Source organism: Diceros bicornis, chromosome 18 (genome assembly GCF_020826845.1).
Source record: "Diceros bicornis minor isolate mBicDic1 chromosome 18, mDicBic1.mat.cur, whole genome shotgun sequence".
In the NCBI taxonomy this organism is placed as follows: Eukaryota; Metazoa; Chordata; class Mammalia; order Perissodactyla; family Rhinocerotidae; genus Diceros; species Diceros bicornis.
Genome location: NC_080757.1, coordinates 61,005,756 through 61,025,226, shown reverse-complemented (window position 1 = coordinate 61,025,226; position 19,471 = coordinate 61,005,756). Strand labels below are relative to the sequence as shown.

General features: G+C 43.9%; 1 protein-coding gene across 4 annotated transcripts in view; it reads left to right on the top strand.

Moving 5' to 3' along the window:
• The window catches only part of NPLOC4 (NPL4 homolog, ubiquitin recognition factor), a 66,992-nt gene that overhangs the window by 23,269 nt on the left and 24,252 nt on the right, over positions 1 to 19,471 (top strand). For all 4 annotated transcript variants that reach the window (XM_058561865.1, XM_058561864.1, XM_058561863.1 and 1 more), the window contains 4 exons: positions 3,049 to 3,135; positions 5,810 to 5,881; positions 6,306 to 6,432; positions 11,855 to 12,015. In XM_058561865.1, coding sequence (XP_058417848.1) covers positions 3,049 to 3,135; positions 5,810 to 5,881; positions 6,306 to 6,432; positions 11,855 to 12,015 — 447 coding nt within the window. The remainder of the gene's footprint in view (positions 1 to 3,048; positions 3,136 to 5,809; positions 5,882 to 6,305; positions 6,433 to 11,854; positions 12,016 to 19,471) is intronic.

The following is a 19,471-nucleotide window of genomic DNA, read 5'->3' as shown; positions in this document are numbered from 1 at the left end:
AACCGCTAAGCCACGGGGCTGGCCCTGTATGCATATATTTTTTTACTTGTTATATAACTATATAAAATATTGTGGTACATTTCATTATATGTAAGTTGACTACAAAAGTGAAAACTGTAAACATGTTGAATTCTAGTTAATGAAATGCATGCTGAAGTAGTTAGGGGGAGGTGTACTTGTGTCTGTAGTTTACTGTGAAGTGCAACAAAAAAATAAGGTGGATTGAGTGATGACTAGAGGGATGGCTAGAATGCAGTAAATATTAATGGCTGAATCTAGGTGGTGGGTATATGGATGTTCACCCTAAAATTCTTTAAACTTTGTTGTATGTTTGACACTTTTTATTAAAAAAAAAAGTTGGAAAAGAAAAAAAATTTGTACATTTCCAACATCAGATCTACAAACAAGACATTCCCCTTCATCGTGTTTCTTCCCTTCCCCCATAAGTAGCCGCCACTTTAAAAAATTTTTGGTTTAGACTTCTAAAGTTTGATTTTTTTAAGATAAGCAGATACAAACGCAGACGTTCATACTATTCCCCTCCTTTGTTTCTTTGGATATATACCATACTGTTCACACCTTTGTTGCTTTGCACTGTGTTCTGGAGATTGCTCCATGACTGGCCTACTTTTTTTTTTTGGTGAGGAAGATTGGCCCTGAGCTAACATCTGTGCCAATCTTCCTCTCTTTTGTGTGTGGGTCGCCACCACAGCATGACTTGATGAGTAGTGTAGGTCTGCACCTGGGATCCGAACCTATGAACCTGGTCCAATGAAGCAGAGCATGCTGAACTTAACCACTATGTCACCGGGCGCCCCCCGCCACCGGCCTACTTTTTAAATAAAGCAGGATCTAAAACTGCAGGCCTCATCGCCAGTGGCTGGTATACAGGTCTGTGGCTCTTGCATAAATGCCATTGTTTTCCCTGGCTGTATTTATGCGGATTTTGTGTGTAGTCTACCTGCCCCTGACATTTTCGGTATTTCCTGAGAGCTGCAGATGAAGAGTTTGACAAGGCCTTTGTGATGGTTCATTTAGAAGGAGACACTAGGGGCCGGCCCCATGGCGTAGTGGTTAAGTGTGCACGCTCCGCTGCTGGTGGCCTGGGTTTGGATCCCGGGCGCGTACCAACGTACCGCTTATCAGGCCATGCTGTGGCGGCGTCCCACATAAAGTAGAGGAAGATGGGCACAGATGTTAGCTCAGGGCTGGTCTTCCTCAGCAAATAAAGAGGAGGATTGGCATGAATGTTAGCTCAGGGCTGATCTCCCTCACAAAAAAAAAAAAAAGGAGACACTAGATAGCAACAGACACCCTACAAGAGACCCTGATTACCCAACCCTTAGGGCGCGAAGTGTGCTCTGCAATCGGGAGGCTGCTTTTTGAAGCACAAGATGTCCAAAGTTGGTTTTGTAGAGGGTCTCTTTTTTTTTTTCTTTATTGTGAAATTTTTATTGTACGTTATTATTTGTCAGTCACCATATAAATATATCCCTTCACTCCTTGTGCCCACCCCCCACCCCTCTTCCCCCTGGTAACCACCAAACAGTTCTCTCTGTCCATGTGTTAGTTTATCTTCTACTTATGAGTGAAATCGTGTGGTATTTGTCTTTCTGTAGAGGATCTCTTTCACGAAGAGTTTCAACTGTTCTGTCAAGAATATGACTAAACAAAAAATTGGAACTGAAACCTCTGGTGACATGGGCCGGCGCCATGGCTTAGCGGTTAAGTGCGCGCGCTCCGCTACTGGCGGCCCGGGTTCGGATCCCGGGCGCGCACCGATGCACCGCCTCTCCGGCCATGCTGAGGCCGCGTCCCACATACAGCAACTAGAAGGATGTGCAGCTATGACATACAACCATCTACTGGGGCTTTGGGGGGGGGGGGGATAAATAAATAAATAAATAAATAAATAAATAAAATCTTTAAAAAAAAAAAAAAAGAAACCTCTGGTGACCAGATTACTAACATCATCATCTGAGCTCCCAATTTGGGCATCCTGGAGGTTGAAACAGTTGACCTCTAATAACCGCCAGCTCATTAGAAGTTGAAGCTCATGCTGCTGCATGTCATGAAACAAAATCCTTAGATTTTTTCTGAATTTGTGACTTGACCTATGCTCTGGAGGTATTAATGATCTCCATATGAGTAATACCCAGCAGTATAACGTTCTTTTGTTGTTTTTGCCAGAATTTGACTAATTTACAAGGGCATACCCAGTTAGTATAACTCAATTTGGGATTACTTTCACTTTCCTATTCCTATGGCCGGCGTTTATGCTCTGTATAATACTTACTATTAATGACCCACAAGCTGCAGTTCAGTGCAGATTAAAGGTTTCAGCAAGCTTTGTCCACTGCAGGCAGTTAGGGACCTGTGGCCAGTTTAGGTTGCATGTGAGCCAGCTGGAGCCTGAGCCCACCTACTACCCCGAGCTGAGCACTCTGCCCACCTGCCAGCAGGTTACCTATTGCAGATACCTTTTCATTTGCTTAGGGTATGTGTGTCTGTCGCTCTCTCAGTATCTTACCAGTGAAGCTAAGCATTGTCCCTGTAGGAGCTGCACACGAATTTCTCAAGGCTGTTTTCTGGGAACAAATGTTACCTTACAGTTCTCATCTTGCCTAACCTAGCCACAGTCTATTTGGAGTGAGACAGTTTATCCAAGGGAGTTTTGAAACTAACTTCTTTGCACAACGAAGGAACCCCAAAAAACTGTGTAGAGAGCCTTCCTTAGTCCTGAACAACCACACACTTGATATGGAGCTGTCTGACATAAAGCTGCCTGAATAGTGCATTTTTATGTTTGAACATCTCTGAGTCTTGATTAAAAGCACGATGCAACCTGAGAAGGGAAAAGCCTGGAGGGGTTTGGGTTGTGTTTTATCTGGTTGCCTTGAGCTTTGCTGCTGCTGTCATTCTCCTTTTTGGCAAAGGGGGGAACAGTGCTCCTTTGTGACCCCTGAGCCAAAGATGGAGCAGAGTAGTTCTGCTGCTTTTCTGAGCCCACTGCTCTAAATCCGTCTTCTCCCTTTAATGCCCCGACAGATTGGTACACAGAACAGCTTGGAGCTTCTTGCAGACCCAAAAGCCGAAGTGGTTGATGAAATTGCTGCCAAACTCGGCCTGAGGAAGGTACTGAGGCATTCTGTTCATCTTTGAGGGGGCACTTGGGCTCTGTGTTGGGGACTTCCAGGTGGGTGGCATGGCCAGGCCTCCTTTGGGACTGAACTCCCAGCTGTACAAAGTCAGGTGCAGGCCTGGCTCGTTTTGAAGCCTTGTTTGTGTTTATTGGGTGCCAATAGCTTTTATATATCTCTGATTAAAGTTAAATGAGAACATTTCCCCGAGCATAAAAAAAAATTGATCCCAATGCAGGAGCTGTTATATTTAAGTCCGCCAGCCACACTTCTGGAGGACTGCTTCAAAGGGGAGAGGAAAGAAGCAGTAGGGGCAAGACCCCTTCTTCCTACCCGAGAGGGGACCTAGATGCCAGGCTGTGTGTCCTGCCTACCCCGCTGTGTCCTCTTAGGTGTAAGCTCTCCCTTCATATGTCTTTGCTACCTAGCGCAAAGGCCCTGTTCACAGTGTCCATTTTCTGTCCCATGCGCTTGGAGCTTCTGGTGTTCCTTCCTTAGTCATCATTGAATTTCCTGTTTATAATTTAGGTGTCTGTGCATGTAAGCCTTTCTAGTTTTACTGGGCAGTTAGAAGATAGGGAAGAAATTTCTTTTTGAGTCTAATGATCTAGTTTGTCTCGTGTACTTGATAAAGTTCCCAGGGACTTTAAAGATGAGTTTTTATAGATACGTGTGGAACTGTGAATATGAACACATCTTAGAAGGTCACTATTAATAGCTATGTAAGTTTTATCTTTTGTGTCCTAATCAATTTAGACAGTGAAAAAATAAACTCCCTACAGATAAATGGGGGAAAGCTGGAAATGTGCTTTGTAACCTAGGAATGTTATAGAGCAAGTCATTGGGCCATTTTAAGAAAAAAGTTTTACGAGAAAAATGTCCTATTGCTTCTACAAGGAGTCTACATCTTGATTTAGGGTCATATTTTGGTTTAAATTCTGGAAGTTTCTTGTTCAAAAGAGAAATCGGTACAATTTTTTTACTTACATGTATTATGTTATATAGACATATACTTTGTGATAATCATAACTATAACAGAAGATCTTGAAGTTACTATAATAGAAGATCTTGAAGTTACTTTTTCTTTTTTTTTTTGGTGAGGAAGATCAGCCCTGAGCTAACATCCATGCTAATCCTCCTCTTTTTGCTGAGGAAGACCGGCTCTGAGCTAACATCTATTGCCAATGCTCCTCCTTTGTTTTCCCCAAAGCCCCAGTAGATAGTTGTACATCATAGTTGCACATCCTTCTAGTTGCTGTATGTGGGATGCAGCCTCAGCATGGCAGGAGAAGTGGTGCGTCAGTGCGCGCCCGGGATCTGAACCTGGGCCACCAGCAGCGCGCGCACTTAACTGCTAAGCCACGGGGCCGGCCCTCTTGAAGTTACTTAAATGCCTTCCTCCGAAACACTGGTTCCTCACCCTTATTTATCTCAGCTTAATCTTTTTTTTTTTTAATCTTTTTTTTTTTTTTAAAGATTTTATTTATTTATTTTTCCCCCCAAAGCCCCAGTAGATAGTTGTGTGTCATAGCTGCACATCCTTCTAGTTGCTGTATGTGGGACGCGGCCTCAGCATGGCCGGAGAAGCAGCACGTCGGTGCGAGCCCGGGATCTGAACCCGGGTCGCCAGCAGTGGAACGCGCTCACTTAACCACTAAGCCACGGGGCCGGCCCTCAGCTTAATCTTGATTCTGCTCTATTTACTGCTTAATTCCATTTATCCTTTAAGTCTCGTCATCTTCATTGCCATCCTCCTTGGGTTTTTTGTTCATTGGGCTTTTTTAAAGAAAATGGAAGTCTCCAAATTTGCCTGATCCTGTATGTAGGAGATGGATTTGAAGAGTTCAATATCAGGGTTGTGCTGGAGCAGGTCACGGGCACCAGATCACTTCTCCAAAGGACAGAAATGGGGTACCTGGATTCTAGCCCCACTCATAAACCTCCCAGCCAGGCTCTGGTTCAGGAAGGGGAACCAGCTGTGAAGTTCACGGGCGAAGTCCCCAGGGATCACGGAGCACACAGACAAACAGTGTGGCTGCAGCAGAACACACTGGGGAGGCTGACCCTGTCCTGAGCTTTGGGACCGGTGTCAGGGTGCCCCAATGATTGGGGCTTTCAGATCCTTGTACCCTCAGATGCTTCCTTTAGCCCTGAAGTGGGGCTCAAAGGAGCAGCTGGGGGAAGTTCCATTGTGTTATTCCTTCTTATATTAAGTACCTTCTCTAGGGAGTCTATTTTGTTGTCTTGCAGAGAAAGTCCTGGCATCTGAGACGGCATCATCTTGATTTGCTTGCTCATTGTCTGTCTTCCCCTTTGGAATATAAGTTCCCCTTTCACTGACATTCTATTAATCTTGTTCACTCTGGGGTCCCCTGCACCTAGCACAGTGCTGAGCACAGAGTTGGTGCCACGGAAGGGTTTTTCTAATGAATAAATGAGCTCTGCTCATTTGCCCTCATCTCAAACCCAGCAGCACCAGAAGGAGAGTGGCCGGTTTCAGCTAAGCAGAGTTTGAAAGCCCTGGTGTGGCCTAATAGCTTAGTTGAGGAACTGACTCACAAGAGTCTCTTACTGAGACCATTATTATTAAGCTCTCTGGGCAGAAGCCAGAAAACATTGGTCATCTATTTCAGGGAAAGACTCAGAGGATATTTTCCTTTTTTATGCAGGTTGGTTGGATATTTACAGACCTTGTCTCGGAAGACACCCGAAAGGGTACAGTTCGATACAGTCGAAATAAGGTGAGGTGGGACAGGAATGCTCGCTTAGCCTGCATCTTGGTTACAAACCAGCTCTGGTTCATGCTCTCAGGGGGTCTCTGCACAGCTCGTCCTGGCTTTTAGACCAAATTATTTTCCAACACAGTATTCTTGATAAATTAAGGCTGGGTCTGTTGATTCTGTCTCATAGAGCAAAACTCACTTGACCTTTACAGCCAGTTCTTTTTGGAAGTCAGCCTGTGGGGTGGGTTGCCTAGTGCTTCGGGCCTTCCTAGTTATGCATGGTTTTATATGGAGAGTCCGTAATGGCTAGGAATTGTACGTATTTGTTTTAACGTAGTTTTTGACATGTTATAGTTTGGTTCTTAATATTTTCTAAAGAAGAAGTAGAAGCATATTTTGACATGATGCTGTAAAATTTGATATACTGGTTCTCTTATCTTAGGACACGTATTTCCTGAGTTCGGAAGAATGTATCACTGCAGGAGACTTCCAAAATAAGCATCCCAATATATGTCGACTCTCTCCAGACGGACATTTTGGCTCCAAGTTTGTTACTGCAGTGGCTACAGGTATAAGTGGGGACAGTTATGTTGTAAATATTACTACCTTGTTAATATGTTTTGTTGCTCTTTCAGTAGTTTTTCATCCTTAACTCAGTTACAACAGGTTTTCTTAATGGGTCTGTGAGACACAGATTCCTCTTTTTGGTTTGTGGTAACCAAAACTTAGGCTGAACTTATCAGCATCACCCACGACATTACTAGAATTGGGTCCTCAGTGTAGCTCTTCTCTAGTCCACCCTCTCATCCCCAGTCCATGTTAACCTGGTTCTGGATCTGAGCTTGGGGTTGCGTTTGCTGCTTTCCAGTAACCAAAGATAACTCTCTGTCTGGCTATGTAGGAGAAAAGAGATTTACTGTTTCTATTATTTGTTTATTTTTGGTATTATGAATGGGAGTGTCATTTTAAGAAACCATTTCCGTAAAGCTTTTTTGGTGGTGACATGCATATTGTGATGTTACATATATTATATTATGTGTTATGTTCATCATAAATATATAATAATAAAAGATTGCAGCCTGTAAAAAAGTGCCACCAAATCTTTTATAACATGCTTGAGATCCTATCCTAGAAAAAAGCAGACATAGGACCATGCAATTTAAAAGGAATAGGAATTTGAAACTTGGAGAACCAACTCATAAAAGCATAATCTATTTGGTCAGTTTTTAAAAGTAAACGATAGGGGGGCCGGCCCGGTGGCATAGTGGTTGGGTGTGTGCGCTCCATTTCGGCGGCCCAAGGTTTTGCAGGTTCGGATCCCGGGCGCGCACCGACACACCACTTGTCAAGCCATGCTGTGGCGGCATCCCATATAAAGTAGAGGAAGAAGGGCACGGATGTTAGCCCAGGGCCAATCTTCCTTGGCAAAAAGAGGAGGATTGGCATCGGATGCTATCTCAGAGCTGATCTTCCTCACAAAAAAAATGAAATAAAATAAAGTAAAAGTAAACAATAGAGGCTGGCCCGGTGGTGTAGTGGTTAAGTTCCTGCACTCTGCTTTGGCAGCCTGGGGTTCCCAGGTTCAGATCCTGGGTGTGGACCTACATACCGCTTATCAAGCCATGCTTTGGTGGCGTCCCACTTACAAAGTAGAGGAAGATGGGCACAGATGTTAACCCAGAGCCAGTCTTTCTCAGCAAAAAGAGGAGGATTGGCAACAAATGTTAGCTGAGGGCTAATCTTCCTCACTAAAAAAAAAAAAAAAAAATGTAAACAATAACCTTGATTTTGTGAAGACCTGGTTTCTACTGTCACAGAGATGATAATCCAGTTCATTCATGGTAACCATCCTTCCCCTAGTTCTGTGGAAAGAAACACCCCCCAATTTAACAAACACCAGTTTACAGACAGCTCACATATGTAAGTAACTGGATCCTCTGTTAATTCCAGTTAAGCCTGTTAGCACTGCTATGGGAGCCATGAAGAAAAACATCTTTCATACTACCTGAATTTTTAAGATCTGTTGATTTAAGATCCATTTAGCTTCATAGACACCTTCTTTTTGAAATGAATGTACTTTTGAGTAAGAAGCAATGACAGCATCTTGCACATGTTAGTCTGAATTAGTTGAATCAGATTTATTTTCCTAAATTCTTATTGGGTCAGGTGCTTAAGGGAGTGGCTGGGACTTTTTACTAGGGTTAAGGGAGACAGTGATTCTGCAGCATAGGATCCTTCTGTGAGGGAGCCTGGGCAGGGCCCTGTTGTGATGAGAGCGCTCAGGGCAGCAGGAGAAGGGCTGAGACTGGACGCCAGGGAGGGGAGCAGGGAATAGACACTCTCTACAGAATCCAGAATTTTGCCAAGCCAGCTCTGTATTTGACGAAGAGGATAAAAGTATTATCTTTCTACTGCCTGCATCACATAACCCTTCCCTCTTCAGTTAGGCTGATATTCTGCATAAAGTAGTTTAGACTGGTAGTTTTCAAACCTATCAGACCGGACACCCCCTTCTTAGAACATTTTGTGATGCCCCTGTACTATGTAGAAAATAAAATTCATGGATAACATACCTGTCTACACACATAATTCTAAAAAAGAAAGCAGACTAGTAGCCTAACTATAACGTAAAGGAGAAATAATAGTAACGAAATATGTAATAAAACAGTACATTTCAGCATGTCAGTGCTTGGGGACTGATGCCTGTGTGGAGGTGGGCCCTGCACAGGCTGGATGGCAGGTCACATCCGCTGGCCTCACCATCAGTGACCTGGTTTCCTGAGACACTCAGTGACTCTCTATGAAGCTCTGAGCTGAACAGTGTCCCTTCCCTCAGCTTACATGGTAGCACACTCTTAGAGAATTCATCGCGTGTTAAAACTGTACGTATATTTTTTGTGTGGAGATATATATATATATGTAAAAGCACAAGTGATTCTAATCTCAGATCATCATAAATAAGGATTCTTGCCTACATGAGTGTGCAGGGACATTCAAGGTCAGATGGAATGTGGAACAGTTCTTTGTTCTGTGGGACTCCCCTGAACACAGCGAGACATCTAACATCTTTGGCTCCAGCCCACTAAAGCTGGCAGTCCTCCCCTCATCGTTGAGACAACCAAAAATCACCTTCACAGATTTCTAGAACTGCTCCTCATGAGGACTGCTGTTTTAGTCTTCCATGGGCTCCCATGGTAACCTAACCCTTTTAATTACTGTTTCTATGGGGAATTATTCCATGGGCCAAAAGAACTGGCACATTTTTGGAATTATAAATAGTTTCTAACTTGGGGGCTGCCTGTACCTTCAATTATTGAGTCATACTTGTTGAGAGTTTGGAAATTATGAATCGTCCATGGAATTTTTGCCTCTGAAATCGGCGCTTTACTGAAAGGTTTTAGAGCTATGAGACAGTAAATAATTTATGATAAAGTCTGCAGTTAGAGTCCTTTCACGTGTCTGCTGAGTTATCCTTCTTGTGAGATGCTCAGACTTACAATTCTCTCCCTTTTTCAGGGGGGCAACCACTGGAAGGGTGGTTATTAAAAGCATCGTAGATTTCCTAACTCCAAATTGAGTGTACTCTTCCCCTACATCAGTGGTTCTTGACCAGGGACGTGTCAGTACTCTGTGGAGCTCTTTGAAACACACTTACCACATTTCCATCCCTGAGACCTTCATGGGACGAGAAGAAGCAGGCCTGTCTGTGTGGCTGTCTCCCAGGAGACTGACCATTGTATCACTGGGTTCATGGTGCTTCTGCAGGCGCAGTGACCTCAGTTCTGCCCAAAGCTGCTGCTGAAGCTGCAAGCCCAGGTGCTGGCCGGGACACGGAGGCCTTGCCCCCTTGCCTCCTGTCTGTATACCCCTCCCCTCAAGAACTTCTCTAGCTTGAGACCTTTAGAGAGAAAGAGTAATGATTATGTGTGGTGTTTGCTCACGTGAACCTGAAGGATCTTGTGGAAGGAGAATGCATCACAGAGCCCGAGTTTAACTCCCTGCCACAACGCTAGTGTCTGTGTCTTGGTCATTGGCACACCCATTTCTTTGGGCTGTCAAATTTACTTTCTGAGGCTGCATCTCAGCCTCTGTAGCAGCAGAGTACTTTCTGTCACTGCCCCTTTCCATCCCATGTGTGAATTTCCTGACAGGCTGATTTGGAAAGGTAATGATAGTTAATTTATCTGGCCTTCTTTGCATCTCGGCCAGTATTAGGTTTCTGGCAAGGTTAAATAAACCCACCAGGACTTAGGTTCTTGCTACTCCACGTGGAAAAATGGAGCTTGCACTTCTCAGTGAATCTGTCTTTGGAGACTATCCATATGGACTAATTTTGCTTTTTTTAACAGGCTTCAATTTTACATATACTGCTTTCTATTTTTCTTTGGTTCTCTACGGCCAGGTTTCTCTTTCTCTGATGACCTATCACACTTTAATGATCAATCTAAAAACCAGTGCAGGTTTACAGTGCCCAAAGTAGAACAGTGGCCAGGCGCGCACACCACGGGCGGCTCCTCCACACTCCTCCACAGCCTTCACCTCTGCTGCTTCTAAACCAGCATGCTCACTGTGGTTGACGTTCATATCACGGAACACACCAGAGGGTGAAGTGCCCCGTGTTTGCCTCCTCAGTGTTAATGAGTGGTCATTGCCCAGGCTTGGCCACCTCTCCCGCGTGTGTGAGTGAGGGCCAGAGAGAAGGTGCTAGACTTGATTGTCGAGTGGGCCTTTGGAGCCCAGTTTGACTCAGCATTTGGAAGCCAGCTGCTGTTGGCCTCCCGTGTGCAGAGTCGAGCAGACGTAGGCCCATGGCTTCTCCCTCCGGAGGCTGGCTCTGCCCCTGTCCTTCACATTATCTGATTGCTTGGCCATCAGGTCTGGTTTCTGGTAAATCTTTGAAAGCCAGACAGGCAAAATTTCTGTTCCCTGATCAGTAACTTATTCTGTTTTTGTCAAAGAAGCTAAAATAGAGATATTGAGGGTTTTTTTTTTTAATTCTCCAAAGCCATAAAAAATAACGGATGTTAGAGTTGTCAGAGTGTAACCTGGATTCTGGAAACACGAGTATCTGTGGTGAGTGGAGTTCGCCATCTGCATAGTCTGGTCTTACCTCTTCCAAAGGCTCGGGACCCACCTTTCACACCGGGGCCTGTCCTTCTCGCTTCAGGTTGTTCTTGTTTCAGCCAGGTTCCTGCTCTGTTTAACTTGACCAGATCATTCCCTCTCAGCAGCTTTTTGCACTACTCTTGCCCTTAATTGTAAGTCAGATTGGAGGTTTTTATGGAGTGGGTTTGAGAGAGAGGTAAAGAGTGAAAGATGTGGAGGGTGATGCACGGGGCAGTGAAAGCAGTATGTGTGGGATTGTCAGTGAGGAGACCTGGGCTAGGGGTCCCTGTGCTGCCCACGACTCCTGTGGCGGCATCTACGACTCCTGAACATGGTGACTAAACGACTAAATGCGGTGGCTGTACAGGTTTCCGTAAGGTAGAGAAGTACTAGCATTGTTTTTGCTGAAAATGGTTTCTGTCTCGTTCTTCTCCCATCCGCTCCCATACCTCTCCCTGCCTCCGGATGAATTCATCCCCCTGTCTCCCCCCATTCACTGAAGAACAGAAGTTTGCTGAAATGCAGGGTTCTATCTGTTGTTCACACCGCTGGTGTAATTAAAAACCAAAAGCCCAAGTACTTGATGACACTAAGCCTAGGTTTGGGCAGATATTTGAGAATGTTGAACAATCTTGTTTCTCAGTTTTGAGAGAACATGTAATTGTTGTGACTTGTTTGAGGAGCTGCAGCGGCGTCTCCATGCCCTGCATTCAAGGCCTTGTGCTCAAGCTACTCATAAAATTGTCATCAAACATTTTTGAATTCTTACCCAAGACAAACTCTTGAGAGTTTGTTTGTTCTGTTGGTCCGAAGTGAAGAGTAACAGATATGGACTTGTTTTGAATATCCTTTGGTGGATTCTCATTGAAGGTCTCTCTCTTGCAGGTGGTCCCGACAATCAGGTCCACTTTGAAGGGTACCAGGTGTCTAATCAGTGCATGGCGCTGGTCCGTGATGAGTGCCTGCTGCCGTGCAAGGACGCCCCTGAGCTCGGCTACGCCAAGGAGTCCAGCAGCGAGCAGTATGTGCCTGATGTGTTTTATAAGGTAAAAATATGATGGTACAAAAAAGAATTAAATAGATGGAGAACAGTGTGAACACTGACCTGTCTTGGACTTTACTAATTTTGGTACATTGTGGTCATATTAGCTGTTTATCAGCTGTGGTTGTCTAGAGCCTAGCTTGTGGGTAAAGGCATTCCATAACATTTCTGGGGCTTATTATTAGCTACTAAGGCATTTATGATGTTAGGGCTTATAACCAGAAGTGGAAATAACATGCACTGGGTTTGGGATATGTAACTCCAAATCAAACCATTGCAACACACAATTTCAGTTTCTAAAAATGAGAAGATTGGTATATGTGAGGGCCTCACCAGGAGTGAAAAATGGAGCTCTGTGGTCAGTAATTAGGCTAAGCTAACAATTTAGATATAATTGTCTACTTCTAAATCTTTCTTTCTTATGAAAGCTATAAAAACTGTTTGTATTGAAAAATGTTGTCCTGTTTGAACATGTAGGAGTTTGGTGCTTCCCTGTAGGACTGGAGACGTGATTCTCATCCTCAGCTCGGGAGTTGGTCCTGGTCATAATCAAGGCACCTTCTGGTCCCCAGTCTGGGCAGACCTGGGTTTCCGTCTGGCAGCATTCTACTGTCTGGAGGATTCCTTCACTATTTTTTATAGTGCAGGGCAGCTTTTGTATGTCTAACAGTATTTTGTGTTCGTTTTGAAGGATATTTTCACTGTGTAAAGAATTCTAGCTTGCCAGGTTTTCTCCACTGTCGTCTCACTTGCAGTGTTTTCCAACAGGAAGTTAGCTGTCACCCTCATATGTTCCTCTGTCCATAATGTGACTTTTCCCACTGGCTGCTTTTTAGATCCTTTCTTTATCACTGGTTTTTAGCAATTTGATCATGATGTGCCTGGGTAGTTTTCCTCGTGTATCCTGTGTCTGGGGTTTGTGGAGCTTTTTGGGTCTGTGGGTTGGTAGTGTTATTTTTTGGCTATTGTATTCATTTTCTGTTGCTGCCATAACAAATTGCTGTAGACTTGGTGGCTGTAAAACAACACTCGTTTATCATCTCACAGCTCTGTGGTCAGGAGTAGGCAAAGCTCAGCTGTGTGCTCTGCTCAGGGTCTGTCCAGGCCGCAGTCGTGTTGGCTGGGACTTTGATTTTGTCTGAGGTGCAAGGTATTGGCAGCACTTGGTTCCTTGGTGCCTGGTCCTCTGGCCGTTCAGCATGGCAGTTTATTGCTTCTTCCTTGAGACCCGCAGGAGCGTCTCTCTCTGACTTCTGCTTCTGCTGCCAGCACAACCCTTGAAAGGGCTCATGTCATGTGATTAGGCCCATTCAGATGATCCAAGGTCATCTCCCGATTCTGAGGTCAGTTGATTAGTAACCTAATTATACTTGCTAAATCCCCTTTGCCATGCAAGGGACCATATTCATGGGCATGATTTCTCATCATATTCACAGTCCTGGGGAGGAGGGCAGGAAATATTTCAGGACCGTTTTTAGAATTCTGCCTTTGACAGCCATTCAGTTTATTTTATTGCTCCCTCTCCTCCAGCGACTTGAATCACATGTGCGTTTGGCTGCTTGAAGTCATCCCATAGCTCCTTGATGCTCTGTTCGTTTTATTTTAGTCTGGTTTTTTTTTTTCTGTATTTCACTTTGGATAGTTTCTATTGTTATGTCTTCAAGTTTATTCACTGTTACTTGGGTAATGTCTAATCTGCTGTTAATCCTATCTAGTATATTGTTCATCTCCGACATTGTAGTTTTCATTGTTAAAAGTTTAATTTGACATTTTTGTGTTTCCCATGTTTCAACTTAACTGTTTGAACATGTGGGATACAGTTATAATGACTGTTGTAATGCTTTTTCTAATTCCGTCTGTAATTTCTGGGTGAGTTTTGATTGGTTGATTTTTTTCCTCTTAATAGTGGATTGTAATCATGTTATTTTAAGGTCCTTGTGTCCAACATTTTTATCATCTGTGGGTTTGCAGCTGTTGTCTGTTTCATCTTTGGATTGTCTGTCTTTCCTCTTCATGTGTTTGGTAAGTTTTTGTTGTGTGCTGGTCATAGTATATTAAAAAACCATAGAGCCCAGAGGGCCTTTCCACCAGAGAGGGCTTCCCTTTCCTCCAGTGGGGAAACAGGGTGGTGGGCTGTCCGCTTCCATCGAAGTAGTGCTTAGCTGGGTCAGATCTGACTTGCATTTGGGTAAGACTGAGTCTATTGCTGATTCTTGCTTTTTCATATAGTGTAGTCCTCCAGAGTTTCCACATGAGAGCCTGGCAAACCCTTTGTAAGAGGACAGCCTGACTTAAATCTTTGTCTTCTTGGCCCTGAAAGACTGTGGGAGATTCAGTCTCGTCCTTAAGATGTTTTCAGCTTGGCTGCTGCCTCATGCAGTTTAAACATCTGGACATCCCACCCCGTACACTTCACAAATTTTGCATTATCTTGAGGGAGAGAATAGCTGTGTGTTTGAAGGCCCTGTGTCTCAAGTGCTGTCACTCCAGCCCTGTGTGAAAGCCAGAGTATCTGCTGGAGTCTGTTTTCCCAGCAGTGGCCTTCTGCCAGGGGCAGAGTCTGAATTCTCAGCCTCTCAGCACCTAGCCTCTCAGGCAGGAGAGGGCTTTCAGTCTTAGTGTCACTGATCACTCTTCCAGGTTTTCATTGCTTGCCCGTTTTGTTTCCAGGCCCCTTCTGTTGGTGGGTCTTTGTGGCCTGAGTACTGTGAGATTGCAGAGGCTGTTAACCTCCCCTTTAGGTGTGCAGCCTCCCACACATCTCACAGTTGAACAGTATCTTGTGGGGGAACTGGGCTTACACTTGTGGCCCCCCTGACCTCCAGTTTTATAGCTCAGCCTACCCTACCACCTGCTAAAAGCATTGCTGCTCTCTTTTTTCCCACCAGTGGCTCTGCGTGACCCAGCCAAATGCAGGTCTTCAGTCCAGCATCAGCAGATACCCCCCGGGGGCAGGCTGCTAACCTCTGAACAGTTTCCCCCCCTTTGGAGTTTAGTCCATTTAATCTTCATTAATCTTTGTTGCTTCCACACCTAATAACTTTAAAAATACAGGTTTTATAATGTATTTTTCTCTTGTTGTTTGTGGCAGCATTGACCTGCCATGACCTCTTGAATCCTGTTAAGGGGAATTCCAGATATCTTTTTATTATTCTTGCCCACTTTTAAAATATTTTATTGTTCCTGATCATGTTTCTGTTCTTGAATTTTCCTTGCAGTTCTTTGATAACTAAGAAAGAACTTACTTTCATTCTAGTAATATGGCCCTGGTTTGCCTATAACTCTACCATGGGACCCACAGGAATTATAATTGCTGGCTTTCAATGTGCTGCATGCTTTCTAGGAACTTTATAGGTATTTCTTCTAGTCCTCATGGCAGCCATGGGGTTAGGTTGTGCTAAGATTGTTATTGTTATTAGCTTCATTACCATCCTCCCCATTTTCCAGTTGAAGAAATAGAGGCTCAGAGAGGTTAGCGCAGCCGGCAAACAGGAGAGGCTCGGCAAACGGGAGAGGCTCGGCAAACGGGAGAGGCTCGGCAAACGGGAGAGGCATGGCAAACAGGAGAGGCACGGCAAATGGGAGAGGCACAGGTGGAGGCTGGTCTGATGGCAGTCTGGGCTGCCAGCACACTGCTGTGAGGGCCTCATGTCCCTGTAAACAGTTTAAAATTATAACACTCAGTTTGAATGTTTTAGTTGCCTAACAAATGAAGAATTCTAGAATGGGTGAAGAATCCTATTTGGTGAGCCAAACACCCCACATGAAACCTGGCCCAAAGCTTTCTCTCTTTCTATGGTCTCTGCTGATTCTTTCTAGTTAAGCACAAAGCTTTGGAATTGATTCCCTTTCCAGATGTTTTCATTCCCAGGAGTGCGTGTTCTAAAATAACTTGCTGAGAGAGGCTTGAAGGCAGTACTTGCAGAATAGAACTCATTCTGGTACCGTAGTTAGTGTCTCTGACATTCTTTTCTTAAACAAACAAGTGTCCACAATGATGAGAGATTCTTTTACTCCAAGTATATTTAGACACTGTGTTTATGAAGAAAATAATTTTAAATAATTGATACCAATATTGATGACTTCTGTCAAGAAAATTTATTCTCTAGAGTGTATGCCATTTAAATCAGTTTAATTCCTTGATGATTTTTCACCATGGTGTAATTTTTTTCTTTTTCCTTTTTGTTGTATTGAAGTTTATTTTCATTAGAATGAGTTTCTTTCCAGGCATATTTTGTAAAGGTTTAATTCATCATGATCCATTTTTAAATTGTTTCTATTGTGAAATAGTCTACATATAGAAGAGTCAATAAAACAGGTAAATAAGAATAATAAAACACACGTGTCTTCATCCTTAAGAAAGAGCATATCACCAGCATCAGAGAAGCCCTTGGGAGCCCCTCCCTGATGGTGTTCATCATTCCTTTGCTTTTCTTGTTATTTTTACCACGTATTTGTATCTTCATATGCCATTTTGGACTGTCTTTAAATGGGGCCACATATGATATTATTTCTTCTGTGACCTTCCCTCATGTTCCTCGTATTGGTTTTGAGCTGCATCCGTGTGGTTATATAGAGCTGGAAGGCGTTCATCTTCACTGTGTGTAGGACACACTGCAGGCCAGCTCATTCTGCTTCTGGTGGACGTGCTGCTAGTCTGTAGGTTTCTGCTTCTGTTAGTAGCTCTGCTGTCAACTCTAGTCTCTGAAACCTGGTGCACATTGTGCGAGCTTCTCTGCATCCTGGAGGCCAGTGTGTAAGAAGGTGTGGAATTGCTAGGAGGTGGCATTCGGGGTGTTCTGTTTGACTAGGTACCACAGGTGATGAGAGTTCCTGTTTCTCCACATCCTTGCCAGCACTTGCTGTTGTCAAGTAGTGTCTTGATGTTTAAACATGTACTTCTTCGATCACTAATGAAGCTGCATTTTTTTTTTTTTTTTTGCTGAGGAAGATTTGCCCTGTGCTAACATCTGTTACCAATCTTCCTTTTTTTTTGCTTGAGGAAGATTAGCCCTGAGCTAACATCTGTGCCAGTCTTCCTCTGTTTGTATGTGGGACGCCGCCACAGCAAGACTGACAAGTGGTGCAGGTCTGTGCTCCGGATCTGAACCTGCGAACCCAGGCTGCTGAAGTGGAGCATGCCGAACTTAATTAACCACTACACCATTGGGCCAGCTCGTGAACATTTTTAATTATACCAAATTTTACTAATTGTAGCATCTGTTGTTGAGTATTATCTCTTGTGGCCATTATACCATGTCCAAGATATCCAGGTCAAAATTTGATCATCTAATTTCTTTAAAATGATTTGATTCTTTCAGCAGTTTTTTAAATCGATGCATGCACTTGTAGTCATTGTTTTATTGTTTTTATTAGTCCTACCAAGTCTAAATTTTTTTTGTGTGTGTGAGGAAGATCAGCCCTGTGCTAACATCTGCCACTCCTCCTCTTTTTTTGCTGAAGAAGACTGGCCCTGGACTAACATCCGTGCCCATCTTCCTCTACTTTATATGGGACACCACCACAGCATGGCCCGCCAAGCAGTGTGTCGGTGCGCGCCCGGGGTCGGAACCGGCGAACCCCGGACCGCCGCAGCGGAGCGCGCGCACTTAACCGCTTGTGCCACCGAGCCGGCCCAAGTCTAAATTTTTAAACAGCTTTGTCGAGATATAATTCACATACCATACAATTCACCCATTTAAAGTGCACAATTCAGTGGTTTTTAGTATATTCATGGGGTTGTACAGCCATTTCCACAATCTAATTTTAGAACATCTTTGTCCCTCAAAAAAGAAACTCCACATCCCTTAGCTGTCACGCCCCAATCCTCCCATCTCTCTCAACTCTAAGATTAGAGTTGATTAGTGGCAACCACTAATCAGCTTTCTATCTATAGGTTTGCCTGATGGAATCCTACAAGGTGTGGTCTTTTGTGATTGGCTTCTTTCACCACTTAGCATAATATCTTCGAGGTTTATCATGTTTGTAGTAATGTGGTACTTTATTCTTTTTATTGCCAATAACATTCAGTTGTATGGGCATAGCATATTATCTAGGGGACACGGCACACCACTGGGAGAACACCCAGAAGCAGAGGAGCTCTGAGGCCTTGTCCTGAGAAGTGACTTTTGAAGCTGGAGACGACCTAACTTGTAATGAAGAATTCACTTCCTCACAGATCAGAAGTAGAGGCTGAATTAGTGTCTGGAATTGGATCATTTATATTGTTGTATCTGTGTTAATAGGGTGATGGGGAGAGAACCCCTGTGCGAGTGAAAGGAACAGAGAGTAAGGGTCTGTCTACACAGCAGCGGTTTTGTCCTTGCTGTTAGTCTCCTCCTCAACTCTTTGGAATGAAGGTTGTTACTTCTGCTTTTGAATTAGCACTGCTGCCACAGTCTTAAGGGGCTGTGGGGTCAGTGGGAGCATTGGGGCGGGGGACTCAGAAGCCTTGCTGGAAAAGCTGGACCAGCAAGTAGAAGTCTGTGTCCTAAGGCATCAGGCATGCTTTTCCTGTCAACTGTGTGTCCAGAGTGCTTGCGGAACGAAGGATGGGAGCTCTGCTGTGTCTGCTCCTTTCCGACTACATATTGTAATTGAGGGATGAAGTAAGGCTTTCCTGTGACAGCTCACTTGGACGACCTCTCTGATTTAGGGTGGGTAAAGGAGCTAGTGGGAAAGGGTACTCCATATCCGTCTTGTAAGGAAACAGTTCCTAAGCCCTTGTTTAGGAACTCTTATTCTCACCCCCACCACCCCCTGTTGTGTTTAATAAAAATTATCTGGTTTGATAGCACAGACCTCACCCTTAGACAGATCCTGTTTGTGCATCAAGTACTTTGAAGAATCATTAGTTTTTTTGTGTTTTTTGAGGCATCACTGGTTTATAACATTATATAAATTTCAGGTGTACATCATTATATTTTGATTTCTGTGTAGATTACATCATGTTCACCACCCAAAGACTAATTACCATCCATCCCCATACACGTGTGTCCAGTCACCTCTTTTGCCCTCCTCCCTACCCCCTTCCCCTCTGGTAACCACCAATCTAATCTCTGTATGTGTTTGTTGTTGTTGTTGTCTTTATCTTCTATTTATGAGTGAGATCATACAGTATTTGACTTTCTCTCTCTGACTTATTTTGCTTAACGTAATACCCTCAAGGTCCATCCATGTTTTTGCAAATGGCAAGATTTCAGTCTTTTTTTATGGCTGAGTAGTAGTCCGTTGTGTATATATATCATGTTGTCTTTATCCATTTGTCCATTGATGGGCACTTAGGTTGTTTCCAAATCTTGGCTATTGTGAATGATGCTGCAATGAACATAGGGGTGCGTATATCTTTACGCATTCGTGTTTTCATGATCTTTGGATAAATACCCAGCAGTGGAGTAGCTGGACTGAATGGTAGTTCTAGTCTTAATTTTTTGAGGAACCTCCATATTTTCTGTAGTGGC